Source organism: Pavona decussata, unplaced genomic scaffold (assembly GCF_977016875.1).
Source record: "Pavona decussata unplaced genomic scaffold, jaPavDecu1.1 SCAFFOLD_6, whole genome shotgun sequence".
Taxonomy (NCBI): domain Eukaryota; kingdom Metazoa; phylum Cnidaria; class Anthozoa; order Scleractinia; family Agariciidae; genus Pavona; species Pavona decussata.
The window spans coordinates 1,336,266-1,355,422 of NW_028145430.1; the positions used below are offsets into that span (position 1 = coordinate 1,336,266).

Genomic DNA, 19,157 nt, shown 5'->3' on the forward strand with positions numbered 1-19,157 from the left:
CAGACAACAAAACCTCAACCACCTCAACCATTAGCCTTTCCATTTTTTTACATGTGTCCGCACATTTTAAAAAGCCCCCATTAAGCACTGCTTACAATTTTGAGCGTTTTCTCGCTCTGTTTGTAATGAATTCTAAACTCTCCTCACAGAGAATGACTAGTCCCTATCCCAGGGTACGTATCAGAATTTCAAGACGGCATCGCCAAAATAGTTAATAATGGAGTGGTTATCACATCGTTTTTATTGCTTAAAAAACATAACAAGAGGTTTCAGTGATTAACAGTTCTTTTTATAATCTTCTCCGATCATTTTACATTGAATCAGCGGAAGAAAACTCTAAACGGGGCTAACACAAGACGTAGCTCCCACAATACTGATTTCAATTAAGAGCACTCCAAGATAAACAATACGTAATGTGGCTTTTGTTTATTGGTGTTTATGATAGAAGGAAAGGAAGCAAAGAGAGTGTGATTTTCTAATTTGGTAGTATATACTTTTGTACCCTTCTACCACTACCACTACCACAAGCACCTGTAAAACCACTAATACTGCTGCTGCAAGCACTTTTACTACTAGTACTTCTAACCTGACCCAGAAAAGGCCTTTTTGCGCACAGAAACGACGTGTATACATCCTGATGCTGGAAGCCGGGATTGAGTTTTTGATTTTGTACAGTTGCGAGGACTTAATTTCCATCACTGCACTAAGACAACTAGAAAAAATTTGATTGAATAAACCTGAATTTAACGTAACTTCAAATGCTAATATTTAAACTAGTCCAAATATAATTTTTTATCGATTTTCAAATTATGCCAAATTCACCAGTGAAATTACACTCGGGGATCAGGAGAGAAAGCACGGAGAAGCTTGTCCATCAAAGGTCCAGTGAGACAAATAGCTACCTTTGAGTATTAACTCCTTCCTTCCCTTATTCTAGTTAGCTTTACCTGACTCTCTTGGGTTTGTGCAATTTGGATTCTTGACAGACTGTGGCCAGGCTCCCGAGCGGGGTATAAAGTGCGCTAATAGAATCAAAATATGGTGTAGCGCCACTGATAAAAGTTGCGATTAAAGTTGGTATTTCTTTGGGCGCTGATACTTCCTTAGGAGGCTCAGACGTTTCGGGGCTACTTTCTCTTCATCAGTGAGAAAATGAAGACTGCGCTGTCTGGGATATCCCACTTGGAGCCTGTTCACAGTGTAGATCCTTGGAAGTAAAACCACCCTCGTAAAGGCGTGGGGGGAAAAATGGTGACTTTTGTGTTTTTCTATAACCGGTAACTTTTAAAGTGCTAAATACATCTTAAATTTTAGTGAAAGCTCTCGAAGAATTGAAGATGAGATTATTTTCTTGACCATTGCATTTAACCCTGTATTTTTCAGGACCTACAATCTTTCCTCCAATTCCAAAGTCGTAATAACTCTTTCAACATCATGGTGTACTGCAGTATGCTAAAATGTTTCAGTACTGGTCAGGGAGTAATAAGATTTGATTTCCCTTGGTTAAAGCAATTCGTGAAAGAGGAATTGTTCATTTGAGCCATACTTTCATTTTTGAAATACCTTATGTTTAAGAAATATATTTGAACATAACATTACTGGAACTACTGGCACGCTGGTCATTGCGTTCCATTGCAGGACAACCGCTGTCGATACTTGCAGTGTCTTCACAATTATGTAAAGGATCCGAACTTGGAAGTGGCCACTCCTGAGACTGCTGAAGAATGCTATTGACCGTGACACTATGGACGAGTCTCCTTGACGAATCTCCTGCTTTCATGATGGATGAATATGCTGGATTCCTGCCAGGCGTAGTTGAGGAAGAGTCGTGGGTATTGTCACTAGACTTGGCATCTTTCGTCGTATCTATTAGATTTGTCGCAGTCATCTTTCTCACTTGGCGTTTTTTCATTTTCAGGATTTTGGTGGACATGTTGGAGTAGAAGGAGTCCACAAGCTCTTTCATCTCTTTCACAAGTGACTCTTTGTAGCCAAATTTAGTTGGCGAAGCCTTTCTTATATCTGCCATAAAATGTTGTCAAATGGGAATATTACACAGACAGGTAGATTAGAGGAAGAAAAAAAGATACACAGTCGGAAAAATAGCAGATAGAAAAACTTCATTTATACAAGGGTGGTCCAGCAAGCAGCGAGGCTGGAGCCTTGTGTAAAATACTAGTACAATTAAAAATTAATTTTGAACAAGACAATCCTAAAACCTAAAACAAAATGCATTATAGCTACCAATTTCAACTACATGGCTCAACTGATTTCAAGTCTGATGCAAAGTAGTTATTATTCCGATGCAATGTACTTTCTAATTGTGGAAGAGAACTGAAAAGGAATGTTCCAAAAAATCGAAAGTTCATTTCCCAAGACTAAATCTCTGTTTTGAAAGATGGATATCATTTCGCCTTCTAGTTCTACAGACAGTCAGGTAAACAGGCAGACAAACAGACAGAGAGCCTAAAACAGACTGATAGTCAGACAAGTACACGAACGTATGGACGCACGGTTGGTTGGGTTAATCAATAGATGAACGGGTGGATAAGTGGTTAAATGGAAGAGGGTAGGATGAGTACTGTACGGAGGAATGATTGGATCGATGGAGGGACGGACGGACGGATGGATGGTCGAATGGTAAGATGATTGACAGATTGGGTGTATGGAAGACTGGCTGAATGGATGGACGGACGGACGGAAGGAAGGAGGGATGGTAAGATGATTGTAAGATTGGATGTATGGAGGGCTGGTGGACAGCGGGCACGCGTTCTGGCCGGGTGGTTTGCTGACCGGGTAGATGGAACGATGAATATGATCTTTGTGCGTGTGATGCAAGGGATAATGAAACTCAAATGTTATTTGCAGAAAAGAAACTGAACAAATACTGTGTATACTTTAATCAGTTCCACACATGTGATATATTAAACGGACTATCCTCCGCTTTCCTAGATGGGTTTGCCATAGGCCAAAACAATGACAGAACGGTTCCATTAAAAACGATAAAAGTCATTATTACACGGAGGAAAACTGACAAGCTGACAAATACCTTTTTTCTTTCGGGAAACAAATATAATTGCATAGTGGTAGGAAAGTCCTGCTACGAAAGCCACGCATAAGAGACCCAGCAGAGAAGCATTTGTCATAAGAAATATCATTGAACCGCTGTCAAACAGTCCTGTACTTGTTTCTATTACTCCACCTGAAGGCTGTGGAATCGAGCAAAGACAAATGTTTTTGTTTTTAATACTAAAGATCGATAAACGAAAATAGGGTGAGCGACAACCCGTTAGTACATTATTTCAATCAGAAAAATGTGACCGTTGTTTACATTTTTAACCATGTGAGCTACATTTAACTTAAAGTATTGAGATACTTTTTTAGTTGTGCTTTGAAAACATTGATATTGGCGGATAACTGGTTCACATCAGCGTTTCTTTCCTTTCGCTAATTATTTGTTCAGAGGAAAAAGATTTGATCACAACAATAACTTAGTTAAGCGTAATCATATGGAAAATTTTCAAGTATGAAGTTCTAAAAGTTGAGCACCATCTTGCGACATTAAGTTTACCAAAATCTGATTACGGTACATGGCTAAAAAGTTTTTCTTTGACATTAATTTATCACGGTCATTTAAAATTTTGACGTCAACCAGATAAAGTAAAACTATTGCACTGATGGGAAAGGGCAGCTTAAAATTAGTAAACCGGCCAAATTTAAGAGTCTTGCCTTTTAAAACAGTGAAGATATAAGTTTCGTTAGGTGTGAGAATTTTATAGTCATTGCTATGATAACAAGCAAGTTTTGCCCGTCTTCTTACAAAACGTGTGCAAACTACATCTTCGCTATTTTAAAAGATAAGACTATCAAACTTCGCCTTTCTACTAATTTGAAGGTTCTCTTTCTGGAAATGTTGATGGTTTTTCGTTACCTGTCTGTCCGACGTCAACATTTTAAGTTACCGTGAAAAAGGTTTATACCGGGCATTTTATTTGAAAATAAGAAAACGGTCCTTACTTCAAGTGTCTTTGTCTTGTTCTCTATGATCTTGTATATTTCACTGATATGCAAGGCGATGTAGTCGCGACATCTTTGTTCCACATTCCGTGCTGCCCCTGATAGCACCACTCCATAACCAACTGGCCAATCAAAAACCTTTTTCACGAAGACTCGATCATCTAAAAGCATTCCTTTATTCTCTGCAGCTATGTATGTGTCTAACAGAGCTCCTTCAATTTCCCTCTCTTCCAACGCTAACCGAATCTCATCCAAGCTGTTGTAATTGCGTTCTGCAATAAACCATGTAAAACACGGGAAAAGATTAACTTCGATTGGGGCTCAGTCACAGTTCCAGCTTCGATGAATGTGGCTTAGTGTATAATTAGACTTAAAGCGACCATTTTAGTAAAGCTAGAAGTCAAAGTAGAAGCTAAAGAACCCTCAAAATAATAGTCCAGTTTTGTCACAATTTAATCCCTATTACTAATACTGCACTGAAAGTATTTATAAGTGACGTTGACCACGGATGAAGGGGATGGAGTTGAATTGCATCTTGAACATCAAATTAGCTAGTTTTTTTTAGGGCCTTCCCTTGTGTAATACTTGTGAAACGTTCGTGGCTAGTCTGACGCGGCGTTTCGTCTCGGCCAAAAGACTCTTCAGAGACCTTCAGAATTTATAGGCAATCCGTTGAGCACCCCGCCTAGAGGGCCAGACTGCAAACATCTTGAATTTGCGAACGGGACTTTGGGCTTGATGCTTAACGGATTGTCTGTAAATTCTGAAGGTCTCTTAAGAGTCTCTTGGCCGAGACGAAACGCCCCGTCAGACTAGCCACGAACATTTCACAAGTATTTGACAATTTTTCAATTCTTTATTGCATAAACTTTCCTTGTGTTCTGGAAAAAATAGACAAAATAATTTTGGTCTGCTCCTTTTTTACGAAGATCACTTCAACTATTTCTCTTTGTGCTCTAAGAGTATTTCGTAAACGATGAAAGGTACATAGTTCCATTTGCACCATAGTTTTTGGGCAAAAAAAGGTAAGATTCCCGTGAGATAGTGCCTTTAACGCAGTTCAGCTAGGGCTTTCTTTGACTTCCTGAGCCTGAGAGGGGAGAGTACTTTCCAACTTGCTGTCATGGAAACACTTTGTGACGTAGAAATTAAAAGCCATACCACAGAGTTCGACGGTGTTTGCTATTAATACAATTTAAAAAATGTCCAAAGTCCGGCGCGAGTACCTCGTGCTGGTGACAGACCTAGTTGTGTTATATCTGTTGTCATGTAACCTCTAGCCCTCTAAACCTCTAACCCTTGTGCTCAATTCACAAAATGAAATCTGCTCCTTCGTCTAAGCGTACAATCTCTAGCGGTAGTTCTATTAACCTCTTTATCAGTTGACCCTCCCTCAATGCACGTGTCTCTTAACGGGATATCAAATCCTTCACGGTACGATAGTTGGAACTTCCCGTGGATGTGTACTAACTATAGCAATGGTAAGGTTCAATGACATCAGCCATTCATTACCTGTGTTTATCTTTGCGTTCTTGCGAATTCCTAAAGCATATTCTGTAGAGTTTTGAATAGCTCCGATCTAAAAAGAAAAGGAAAATTATTGTATCCTTGGCGGCGCAAGTAATGGCCAAATAACATACATTTAATATTTTTACCGACTAATTATACAAATTACACAAAAATGATTGTTTTATCAATGATGCGTTTACAATAACTGTCCAAATTCCTGCGCGCTGATTGGCTCGTAGCTATTGTCTATAAAAGTACAGACAATAAAAATGACGTCAGATGTAACGCGCGCGCTTTCTCAACGAAAAAAATAGCCAATTCTGCTCGTACGTTTTCCATGTTATTGTAAAAAACAAATCGACGGCAGTTTTCTATGGTCTATACTCTTATAGACCATAAAATGACGCCATTAAATGTCCAAAACTTGGCAGTGAAACCACTCGCCTGCGGCTCGTGGTTCCACTTGAGTTTAGAACATTTTTTTACGTCATTTTATGGTCTATAAGAGTATAGACCATAGAAAACTGCCGTCGATTTGTTAAAGGTTAAAGAATGATGCTACTTAATTACTTTTTCATCCCATATATGGCATTTCATACTTTCTCAACCGACAAGATGTCAAGCTAGAACCGATCAGTGATGACTTGCTCGCAAGCATTTTCCTTCACTTAACGTCATTTGCAAATATTTCGGCTTGTATATTCTTTTACTGTTATTGGTAACAATATTTATATTTTCGTTTTATACGACACTCAGAAGAAAAACTTATAAAAAAGGTTGATGTAAAAATAAAATAATCGCTGAACGTTCATCATCAGTTTAGCGGCTTAGAAAAACAAAAACCTCATTCCTATCTTACAGCTTGCAACTGCCAAGCGTGCAACTCTGGTGGTGTTATTTCAACTCACTTTCGTCCCATACAGAATTATGTCCGTTTCTAAAGTAATAGTTGTTAGTGAAGTGGCCACTGTGCCAATCAGAATAGAGATGGTAACGAGTCCAGTTAATATGCATATTACACTGAAAATACGGGCAGGTATGGACTTGGGAACCCGGTCACCATACCTGTGAAGAAAGACACACAAGAATAATTACACTAGAATTCTCAATTTGAATATCTCGACCTTTCCCCCCCCCCCCCCCCCTGCCTCTGCTAACGTGAACAGAGAAACATTGTTTCTCTTGATTCTTTTATTTCATTAAGTTGTTTCACCAGTTACTAGTTACTGCATATTTCATTCATGCATGCGGACGAATTCGTGGTCGAGAAGGGTTCCATGTACGGCTGGATATATTGCGATTCTTCTGTAAAGTAACTATTGAATAAACAAGAAAATACAGATATTCAGTTAACATATAAATAGGCTACATTACTGTCTCTATGGGCTGAATGGTATTCACAAGTTTAGCAAACAAAACAATCATTGATATGACGTACTTCAAGAGAATCAGTGATAAAATAAAACAAGCCATGTACGTAGACTGAATCAGACTTATACTCCTTAGTGAAAGATGAAGATGGAATTGGAATGCATCGTGGTAAAAGAAGAAAGGGGAAGTTAGGAGATCTTTTGGACGAAATTACAATGAAAGGGGAAAGGGTGCTGCAAAGCTGGAAGACAAAGACAGGGAAGCCAAAGGGAAAGTAGGTTTCGTTGCTTATTGAGTTAAAGCAATTGTGATGGCGTATCTTACTCTTTTTACCTTGGACAAGGAGGAGAAAGAAGATTCTATGCACTGTTGTAACCTCGAAACCATTAATACTATAACAACACAAATTGGACGACAAATCGTACAGTCAATTATCTCTTGTCGGTCTCGTTGATTTACTCACCCAACAGTAGTCACTGAAATAAAAGACCACCAGATTCCCTCACCAACACCTTTGAAAAAACTTGGGGGAAATTCGTCAGGGTGGTAAGAGGATTCCTAAAGAGGAAAATTTGTGATGATTTAAAACGGTTTGTTAAAACTATATTTATTTATTTAATTAACCAGGTAACGCACATTGGATGCAATTGTTAGTATTGTTGGATAACATTAGCTCCTCTATGTTAGTTTCATCAATTTTTTTTCACAACTAAAGCTAGTTACAATGTTCTGGCTGACGGAGGGTTTTGGTGACGTCACAAGAAGTAGGTATCTTGGAGGAGCCAAAACTTAGCTATCTTTTCCTATGACCTCCAAGCAATCACTAATGATGAGTCATGATTAAAGCGGCCGAGACCCATGAAGGATGCTGGGATAATCAAAAGCGGTAACAAATTAGAAAAAAGTCTTAATTTCTTGAAATTAATATTTTGTGTAAGAGAGGTGTTTGCAAGGAACAAAATCGCTTTGGTGAGTGTATAAAGAGCTCGTATTTCTGTCTGTTGTCAAAAAATTATGTTTCCGCTTTAAACACGACCTATTACAAAAAGGACCATCATTCTACTTCATCATTAATAATAACTGAAAAAAGACAGTTTGCTTCGAAGGAATAGTGATCTGTTCGGAAGGCATTGTCCAATCTAGAAATTAGAATTCAATAGTGAAGGAAAACTAGCGTTTTTCAAGCAAAAAGTTCATTCAAACTTAGTCAACTTAGTTTAATTGCGGAGGCCGAATCACACATAAGCTTTCTAATTTCTTCGCAGTCTCATCGCCAATTTTTCTTTGTAACTTCATTTAAACTATTCTATTTTGTTTTCTTTGTAATTTCTTTGTGTGGCAAAATAAATGAATAAATAAATAAATAAAACCTCTGGTTTTCAGATGAGAAAATTTTTCATCAAAAGCGCTAAATAAGTCCTGTTGTTCGGGAATTTAATTGGAAATAAGACACGTTGCCTTTTTTTTTTTTGAACAAAAATTTAACTTAGGAATACGAACAGATTGAATAGTTCTAACTTACACAAATCTGCCTTTAAAAAGGTAATAAAACTCTCAAGGAACATAGCATTTCACGCACGTTGTACATTTCGTCGCGTCAGAAATAGATTTTCAACCGCAAACTAGCCTGTGGAACCTCGAAAATACCATGCTCATCAAAATAGTTGCCATGTTCAGAAACCTTTTAATCTCCTCATTTGATGCTACAATACGAGTAAAGAGGGCTTTCCACCCAGCCCCAGCTTCGCGAGGTTTTACGAGTCACGTATTTCTAGTTTAGTTGATTCAATTAGTCGAGGCGACAAAGTTTCGGCACGCCCCTCGAACACGAGACAGTGAGAAGCTGTTACAGTCTCCCTATTTTTCCTGCCGCCTCCCAACTCCGCTTCCCTCCCCTCGGTAGTCTAGACACTCTCCCCAGATCGCGCTCGCTTTTACAAACCAAGATGGCGGCAGCTCCAACGAAGCGTACCGTCGAGGATCCCACGGAAAAATAGGGGGACTGTGAACAGTCTACAAGGAACACCACAATGAACGTTTTTTAAAAGTGTTTTGCTTAATTAAAGTATCCCCGATTAAATGGGTCATAGATGAATTTCCCATTCTTTTTCATGTCAAGAGTGATCTTGATAGATGAATTCTTCAGTCAGTGACACAGGCGTACTCGGAAAAAGAGTCGGACACAAGACCTTCCGATTACTAGTTCGGATGCTCCATAGCTACTACTGAGTTTCAGTAGACTCGTAAGAGCTTAAAGCCATTAAACTAAGGAGTCATGTGAAAAACACCATGCATACTGCCAGGGTCGGATTACTCATTACTTCCCCCCCCCCCCCCCTTACCACTTCCCCTCTCCCTGCTTCCCGGGAGTAAAATCTACTTACCAAAAGCCAAATAATAAATCCAGATAAATAAACAAAGCATGCTAACATCAGAATCAGAGGTACAGTGTTTAATACTGCCGTTATTATTTCCTCAGTAGCTTGTCCAGGAGGCTTCCTAGCCGCAATGAACGCCACTCCAGGTGATTCCACAATGTTAATGTAAGAATAATATCCCAAATACGTTGTGATGTATTTGTTGCCGTATATCGGAAAACTGATTTGTGGAACATCATCGATGTCGTTAAGGACTTCCAAGACACCTTTCTTAGCTGAACGATTTCCTTTGCCATTTTTTGTAACCTCGATTCTGGTTTCACCATACGCGAGACAAATCCCGCAAGCCGCGTGAACCATTTCTGGAATGATCCCGCTAAGTATTCCTTCGATTTTCGCGTCCTTTTCGTTCACTGTTAGATATGGTGGTGCTGACCAGAAGTTTGTGTAGAGAACTGGGGGACAACGGCAGGATTCTAATGATGTCAGATAAACAGAATGCAGTAATTATAAGTTTACTTTACTGAAATTTATAAACAAGAACGTTAATTACGTTTGTATTGCGGAGACGTACTATTTGTTCAGACAAACACAGCATAGTGAATATTTGAAAGCAGTTCTTTAAGCTACTCCGGTAATTATTATAATGGTTAAAAACTGATCTATAATCTTTAAGCAATAATTTTAATGTAACTTACGTGACTGACGTTCCAGCATTGTTGAACGAGTAAAACGTCGATCAACGATGTTGGAACGTCTCCCTAAGGTCGTAGCACAAATCCTATTACACACTGAAATGGCTCACCTGCATACAAAAATTCGCTATATGGTCCCATTCCTCTTCCTGTAAACGCAGCTACTTTAATCCTGTAAACTGAATATGTTTGAACTTGAAGAATAGCAGACGTTTTGCTAGGTTCTACAGTCACTTTTTCTTCCTCTGTGTCAAGTGCTGCTCTCTCAGCGGTCCAAATTCTTTGATATTTTATGGAATATCCCATCAGAAGTCCGTTAACGTGTCCTTTGGGAACTGGGCTCCAGCTGACGGGTATGCTGGCTTCTGAGGTCAAGTTTGTTGCACTAACATTCTGTGGCGGCTCATCAGGCGCTTTGAAAAAGAAATAACACATCAAAATTGTTGATAAAAAAGAAAATACCTTAAACATTTTATACACATTAGCAAATACGAGGATTCTTAAGTCTTGGTAGAGAAATAGAACGCTCATCAACAAAGTTTTATACCAGGAGGAGGCTCTGCCCCGATGTTCAAATCCTTATTCTTTTATATACCATTAATTATTGAAGGAAAACGTAACCCTTTGATACACTTTCCATAGAAAATAGTACCCCTTTCATGTGCCTACAGTAGAAACACTACACTACCGGCTCTATTCTGTTCCATAGATTCTTAATGGCGTTTTTTAAAAAACCTAAATGGCAGTTTTTCCTACCGAGGCCCTACAAATGTGTCTAACGAAATGATTACTTTACGGAATCAGCTCCTTGTGCTCGCCTCAGTCGTGGTTGCTGTTGTTGGTGATGATGAAGAAGACCGTGATGACTATGACCATAACATTGATTCTAACAACGACAACCCTGATGATGATGATGATAATGATGATGATAACGGAGATTAACATGAAGATAATGAGGATGATGATGACGATCACGACGAAGACGAGGAGACGATGACGACGACGGTGATGATGATAATGACAACAATGGCAACGATGAATGTAATTTTAATGTTTATGATAAGGGTAATAGCCGATCGAAGTGGTTTATTTTTGATTCTTAAAAACACGAAAGACTATCTGACACTGTTTTCTTTCCCAAACATAAATTGAGAAGGAATGGCACTCACCCTTCTCCCACGTATCAGAAATGGTAGAATATTCCTTTCCACACCCTTGAGATGTCTTTGCACAAACCACTATCTTGTATCGCGTAAAATGTTCCAGGCCACTTAATGTTATTTTGTAAGTGTTTGAATCCAATGCCTCGGTTTTCCATGCCAGCGAGGCTCCTTCATCCTTTGCAAACCTAACTTCGTATCCCAGGAGTTTTTCGTTTGTGATAGCTGTATTAACTGGTTGCCAGGACACCTCGATTGTACTGGAGCTCGTGGATTGGACAGTTATGTTGGGCGGGTACTCAATCAGTACTGGTGGGAAAGAAAAATGTCTAAACAAAAATTGCTACTTGAACAGAGGATTACAGACATGGAAGGAACAAAGACACTGTCTCCATCTGTAAAGACGACATTGACTTTACCTGAAGCGAGCCTTGAACAAACTTTTTATTGGCATCGTTGCATCGATCAACTTTGTTTTTAGTTTCGTTGTTGTTGGATTTATAGAAGGTGGTTCTTATTCTTAATAGTCTAGTAATTAATACACCTATGGCCCCTGGATTCCGGATTATATTCGAATTTGGGAATTTTGGTTTTCAGTAGAAGAGAAGACCGAGTTACTCGCGAAAAATCTCTCGAAGCACGGACAAGAACCAACCACAACCTCAACCAACGTATGACACAGAGACTAGTTAGTAATCGACCCCACGGGTCAGATCCACGAAACCCTCCCAAGTTAAGATGCATCCTGACCATTGTTTTTTAACAATAGCACATTATTATTCCAACAATATGTTATTGTTAAGGAACAACACTCAGGATATATCTTAATTTGGGAATGCTTCGTGAATCTGCCCCCAGATCTCACTGACGGGAAGGAAGTGCTCTGAACACTGACCATTGACCTTTATTTATGACAGGATACTGTTGGACGAAATATTTTGTCTCCAATCACTCCAAAAGTGACTTGATCTAGTTATCAACTAAACATGGGCCCACTCTATGAAAGGAACCCTGGCCAGGCCAAGCCGCCAGTCATTTCATTGTAGACATTGAGCTGTGAACATCGCAGAGTCCGTGCGGCAAGATACAATAGAACGTTGACAGAATAAATTTGAAATTCGTATGCGTATTTGCTAGAGATTTGCTAATTTGTTTTTTTGCGGCTCAATTACGATATATATTTTATTTTTTTTAGCTTTATTCCTTGAAATACCGATTCCACAACGTTTACTTCCTACTATGTCCGCCATCCCTAATGTGACGTTGAATTGAAGTGGTGACTGTGTGACAAAGGTGGGAGGAGCTCAGAGATCCCTTTTATAGTGTGGGTCCTTGTTTAAAGGAAGAGATTAATTTTTATTCGCTTTAAAATCTGTCCCAACCACAACTGTATAGAATTTGTCAAGGAACAATCATCCTTCGATGGATGAGCTTAATTATCAGTTAACAGAAATAGGTGAAGCGTCTTGATACAATTTTGATAGTACTACTTTGAGATGGGTTTATGGACTCCAAAATTAAGCCACCTCTCCTTGCTGTTAACCATAAAAATTTTCAGTACCATGAAAAGCGAAACGCTCTTCCATATGGATTAATATTTAATGGCTGAAAGTAGCAAAAGACATAATATAATGGCCGAGTTCACTTTTCGGACGCATTTGAAAAACTACATGAACTTAAAATCACTTCTGGATGGGATGCTGTCAATTGAAAATTTGCAGCGCAGTATTTTCCTAGCAGAATTGGTGCCTTTAAAAGTATTGGTAAAGATGGATGTGACCTGAAAAGGTACTGCCGAAGCAAAGAGACTCCGTATTTGGGGGTGGGGGAAGGAAGGTTGGATCGCAAACGTGGAAGTCCTGGAAGTCCAAACTTTGACAAACGGCCAAATTTAGAACTTACCTGCCGAGCTACTTGACAAAGTTAGCGACGTGGAGGAAGTTTGATATTTCTGTGACGTTCTTGTTGATGGTTGCCATGAAGAATTTGACTGTTCCAATGCTATTGTAGATACAGTCTGGCGTTGTGTTGTTTGAGTTGTGTGCGTTAGCACAAGAGTATGCCATGGCGCTTGCGAAGTCCAACCAGCTAGTTCCAGGTGGTGTAGAAAAATTAATACAAATAAAAAGAAAATACTAAATTAAGAAACTACGACTGAGTAAATAGCATAACTTAATCAAAAACAGTTTGTTTCACTTACTGCTAATCAACAATTGAAACTGTCATTTAAGGGTAAAAATATGTAAACTTAATCAAAATTCAACAGTGGCATTCCCGCTAACTTCATGCCTGAGTTCTTGATTAAAACAGATATATATATATATATATTACATTAAACTTAGACAAACAACACAACACAAGCGCTGCGACCTAACCCCCGGCTGTTCAAAAAGTACACAACTTTATCCATAGAAAAAGTCTCATAGCGCACGCATAACCAGGGTAAGCCAGAAACGAATGGCATAAAGCATAGCGTCAGACGTTACTCCTGCGTGTGACGTAAACTGAAAGGGGTCTTGACTTGGATGAACGGCCGACGTAATTGACGTTAATCTTATTTAACATGAATTCCTTTTAAGTTCGTGAGTCAGGAAACCTGGACAAGGAGAGGGGAGCGTGGAGTGGTTGCAGGATTCTGAATCTCCTTGGCTTAGGGAGGTCCACAAAAGGAACTTCAAAGATGCGACGATGACGTCATATAGCATGAAAATTACGTCACTTGTTTGTAGAGCAGCCTTCATGTTACATCCGTGAGCTTCATTTCCTCGATTTCTCCAAAATCTCAGAAAGACTTTTAGCCCCTCCGTACCCCCTCCCATCCCACATACACACATATCCCAGGTGTGGTAGGCTTAGGCCTTCTGCAGCTCACCCCACAAATCTGGCTGCCCAAGAGCCAGACGCTTGTTTGAAAGCTCGGGGGAGAGAAGCTTGGTGCAGGTTTGAACCTCCTTCCGCTTTAAACCCCTTAACCGGTTCATTTAGTCAAATAACAAAAATAAGATTTTACCTGGAGAACTCTTTGACACTGTAACTGGAGAAGGTGAAACAAGGTGAGATCGGTATTCATGTGTAGGTCGTTCTGTCACGTACACCGATACTTGTACCGACGATTGTATGGATTCTAATGTTGCTGTAGTTTGGCTATGTGATGATTGCATTGGCGACGAGGGTTGAGTCGGGAGCGAGGACGCTTGCGAAAGCCTTGATGAATTTGAAACAGTTGATTGAGCTTGACGGGTTGAAGGAAACATTAAAAAAGATTTCACAAAATTATCTTTACAGCTATCTTTCCTACGTTAAGAGTTAAGTTTTGTTTCTCTTAGGAAATTCTGTTAGGTTTAAGTAATTTTAAACGGACCTTCTTCTGACTCAAACTGTGAACTGCCAGGTTAGATTTCTAAATTGCTTTTTATGCTACTGTAAAAAAGGAAGGCATTTCAATTGCCCGTAAAATTTTGAAAACCTACAGCAGCCAGTGGAAAGAAACAAACACTTTTAAATAAACATATAATTGATGAAAAAAAAAAACTTGCCAAACAGTTAAACTTACTCGAGCATGGTAAGGTTTCGCTAATTATTTGGTTAGCACCCCTCACAAAGTTAACTGTTGTCATGAATTAAAAATCCCCCCTCGTTGCAAGAGTTAATGATGTAATGACAGACATCGGGCATGGAAGAATCTACGCCAGCAATGGATAAAAACCTACACAATAAGCAGCCGTCTAAAAAGCTGTCGTGAAATTTCACTGTGGTCGATTTTGAGAAGCGACAATGTAGAGTCTCAAGGTTTGTATTTAAACATTTTTATGATTTATTGGATATAATAGCTTAGTTCGGGGCATATGATGTTTTTTTGGTCAAATAAAAACATAGTCTCCAAACAGTTTACAACGGAAACCATGCCGCGAACAAGTAACCTATTGAAAATCGAAGCGAAAATCTCGAATCACAGAGCAGACAACATTGACGGCTCAGTAAGGTAAGAAAACTTAATAGTTTAGGCTAAGGGACATAATGCTTGCAGAGATGCAACATCCGAATGCCCTCTACCAACCGTTCGCAGACCGAGAACGAAAGCTTTGTCTGATCCTATTCCCAGCAAAAACTGATAACGTAAAACGGACTGTCACGTCCGTTGCCCTTTCGTTGCCCTTTCGTCCAGACCATCATCATCATCATCATCATCATCATCATCATCATCATCATCATCATCGTCTTCGAAAGAATGGCCTCGCTCGGTAGTGGAGAAGAAACTTGTTAAAGAGTAAAAAACAAGACGGGAATGCCGATGTTTCATTTTCGCATCTGACTTTCCATGTACCCGTGAGACCTTTTCGTCCAGTTAAATTTTCTCCACGCTGCAGTGGCAAAATTGAAACGAGACAGATTTGATTAAATTCCCCTGCAGTTTATCGCCAGGCATGTTCTTCACTGCATGGCAACAGTTTTCGCTCTGCTAGCACTGGAAGTGGCTTCTTTGTCAATCAAGTTTTGAGCTCCTATAACATTCTTGATTATAATATGAGCCAAGAATGCTTGAAGGTACATAATTATGCAACAGTGTAGTTGAGAGACTGAGTAAATTTCGACTAAATTTCCACTAAAATGATAATAAAACTTCTTCCTTTTCTTGATTTTAGTCGGTTATTTCAAACGTTCCCCGGGTTCTCTCAACTCTGAATTAAGTGTTAAATCAAACAAACAGAGCAATGTTTTCTGATGTTTAGAAATAACGGTGCACTTCATGGAGAATACATGAGTACCGAACGATAGAACTGAAGAATACTCGTAATGCACTTACTGAGGAGCACGTAACGGAAATATAACTCGTATCCTCTGCTTGAAACAGCAGCATTTGAACGAAAAGATATCAAAGCATATTTCCCAGTTACACGAACAGTTTTTCCAGACTGCTCTCCACAGTAGGTTCCGACAATCTGATTTGTGTCATTACCAATTCTCAAATAATCAAATCTACGAAAAGAGAGAGAAAAAAACAGGAAAGACAACAATGAAATATTTGTAATACTGAGTTTGCATAAAATTTACCATCATCATCATCATCATCATCATCATCATCATCATCATCATCATCATCATCATTATTACCGTCATCCTTGTCGTTTTAATCGTCGTCAGTGACCGACTGGCATTGTCATTGTAATTACCATTTCCTTTGCGATTGTTCCCGTCATCGTCATCGTTATCATAATTTATTAAATAATAATAATAATAATAATAATAATAATAATAATAATAATAATAATAATAATAATACATTTGTTTGGGTGGACTTAAATCTTGTGATTGGGTGTGTTCATTCGTTTGATTATTCTCGGTCCCGTAAATTTTTGTAGTGTTATATATACAATTTTTGCAAATTTAAGAAAACCGCGGTAGCAGCCAAACATTATATTTTGCGGACTACAAACATATTTGTCCTTACTGTATATAATTTTCAATGTTACAACTTTAAACCCTGCAAATTTAAGGATATTTCCCTTGCCCCTCCCTTATCTCTGTAGCAAAAGCGCAGAAAGGCCCATCCCGGATGAAGAGAAGCTGTATCCAACAGCTTTTCACTGAAAACAAACTAAGCCGATCTGCGCCATTTTGAAAATGGCGTCAGTTTACTACGACTACTAGGAATTCATTTCGTTTTCCTTTCAAATTAAGATTTTGTAATCCCAGTTAGGCGCGAAAAAACAATAGCTGTAATTAGCAAGAGAAAACAAACTAAAGAAACGGAGGAACTATGTTAGCTGTAGTCAAGTTGTATGAGTTGTATTACGGAGTGTTAGTTGAATTCTTACCTGCATGAAGAATGGTACTCTAAATTGAAAACGTTAAAGTAAATGTCCAGCGCCCTGTCGTGTGGTATAGGAACACAGTAGACGCAGTCTATGTTGTTTGAGTAGTTGTTTGGATATCCAGGACTTTTCAGTGTGTTGTTTACAACAGAACCACAGCCTGGTGTAAAAATACAAAGCTTTCTTTTATCTCGCAGAGCAGAACTCAGTGCGATAAAACCTAATTTATATTTGGAATTGTATAAGCTTAGTGGAACTCAAGAGATGCTGTAGCTTTGGTTTGAATTAATTGTGTTTGCTTCTTTACACTTTCCGAAGACATCAAAAGAAATTTAAAACTAAACTACTAACCACTATTTTTTATATTTTTTTTTGATAATACTATAGGAAGTGGTCAGTTTGTCAAACTGCTGAATGCTTTTCACTTAATATTTAACCTCGGGTGATCGTCTGAAATTAAGAAAGATATATTTTCACGAGGATGTGGCCAAATTGTGGAAAGCGACCGTCGTTCTGCCTTGAAATGGTCTTGTTTGACGTTTCTTGGCCTTTTTAGGGCATTTAAGAGAAACTATTATAAATGATTACAAATAAAAAAATGTAAAGACATCATAATAATGGCGAAATCTATAACTTGCATTAAATAAAAGTATATTTATTCGAACTTACTTTTAAAATAACAGTCCAAACTGTTACATTATAAACTGCACAAAATAACAGTCCTACTTGGGGATCATAGAAACGTTGTAAAAAGTTAATAGAATCATAAGAAAATAAGGAAATTGCTGCTTGGTTGTCACATGGGCCTTTTCTTCAAAATGCTAGAGAAATGAATATAGATTTTATTGAGTTATTTCTAATTCTCCTTTATCGCGTTAATTTAAAGGGGGCACTGTCACAGCGATTTTGCTGTATTTTGGTCAAACTTCTTAAATATTTGACAAAGAACCGGTTTTGTAACAGGAAATTACTCTCACAACACTGGGAAGAAATATAAAGGCTTTTCTCCAAGGAAGACCAGACCAAAAATCAGTTTTTAGCGACTTCTCTAACATACACAGGAAGAACTTGAAAAAATTGGACAATTTTTTCAAGTTGCAATCCACTTCCATCCTAGCCATCCCCAGCCATACATTATGAATACTAGTTTCTGTGCTCTATTAGCTTTATTGTTAACAAAACTAAACTATTATTTTAACGATTCCATTAACAAAAATACTTTTTTTTGGCTATTCATAGTGACACTCAAAATAGGGGACACTGCCCCTTTAAAATTTTGATGTAGGCTCAGTAACGCAAAAAGTGCAAAACTTCCTGAATTTACGAAACCTTATCTTAGCTATATATATTTCAAAAGACAAGGTTCTCAAACTGGGCCCTTTTACTAATGTTAAAGTGTTTTTTCAGCAGTGCTAATGGTGTTTCGTTACCAGGCCTACGTCAAGATTTGAAATCGCTGTTTTAAAATGCATAACTACCCATAGCAATTTTGCCCTTACTGGACAACGAATGTACGCCAATCATTACCCAAGATCATTATTTCTAGATTGGAAATAACAGAACAAAGGTACATTCTCAATGTACTTACTTAGAAAAACGTGAAGGAAGAGTAACTCGTATCCTCTTTTTCTAACACTCCCGTCTGAATGAAAAGATATCACAGCATGTTTGCCAGTTACACGAACGCCATGTCCAGATCGCTGACCGCAGTACGTTCCAATTGTTTCGCTCTTGTCATTTTTAATTCTCAGGTAATCATAACTGCAAACAAGCAAAAAACAAAATATATTTTTAACGATTTCAATGTCATCATCATCATCATCATCATCACCATCATCGCTACCTATTCTGCGTACAATTGCTGCGAAAAATAACAACTTAAAGAAATTTATGGAAACGTGGGCCCCTGTGTTATAAGACTACCAGGAAATGTGTACTTTTGTCCTTATTCACGCTTCTTCAATTGTGTTTTGTTTGTCGTTAGAATCTAATAAGTGTTATAAGCACTGTGCAAACTCCAGTTTTTGTATTGTTAATAGTAAACTGATTGTATGTAGCTTTTTTCTTTTCGTAACTTCCTATTTTTCTTTGTGCATTTACTGTAAGTAGTACAATTTAAGTTTAGTTATTGTAAGTTATGCTACGGTATTGTAAGTAACATGTGGTATTGTTTAATTAGTAAGAAATGTTAGTATTGTAAGTTATGTTTTGTTT

The 19,157-nt window shown here is 38.3% G+C and overlaps 1 protein-coding gene across 1 annotated transcript in view; it reads right to left on the minus strand.

Annotated features, from left to right (window-relative positions):
* Positions 1–275: 275 nt before the first annotated feature.
* LOC146489085 (uncharacterized) overlaps positions 276–19,157 on the minus strand; it is a 311,447-nt gene continuing 292,565 nt past the window's right edge. Inside the window, exons 15-27 of the mRNA XM_085105827.1 lie at positions 16,947–17,103; positions 15,935–16,107; positions 14,141–14,362; positions 13,033–13,218; positions 11,140–11,439; positions 10,081–10,383; positions 9,282–9,751; positions 7,361–7,455; positions 6,435–6,591; positions 5,530–5,596; positions 4,018–4,289; positions 3,050–3,209; positions 276–2,022 (exon numbers count right to left, since the gene is read on the minus strand). Coding sequence (XP_084961953.1) covers positions 1,571–2,022; positions 3,050–3,209; positions 4,018–4,289; positions 5,530–5,596; positions 6,435–6,591; positions 7,361–7,455; positions 9,282–9,751; positions 10,081–10,383; positions 11,140–11,439; positions 13,033–13,218; positions 14,141–14,362; positions 15,935–16,107; positions 16,947–17,103 — 3,014 coding nt within the window. The 3' untranslated portion in view covers positions 276–1,570. The remainder of the gene's footprint in view (positions 2,023–3,049; positions 3,210–4,017; positions 4,290–5,529; positions 5,597–6,434; positions 6,592–7,360; positions 7,456–9,281; positions 9,752–10,080; positions 10,384–11,139; positions 11,440–13,032; positions 13,219–14,140; positions 14,363–15,934; positions 16,108–16,946; positions 17,104–19,157) is intronic.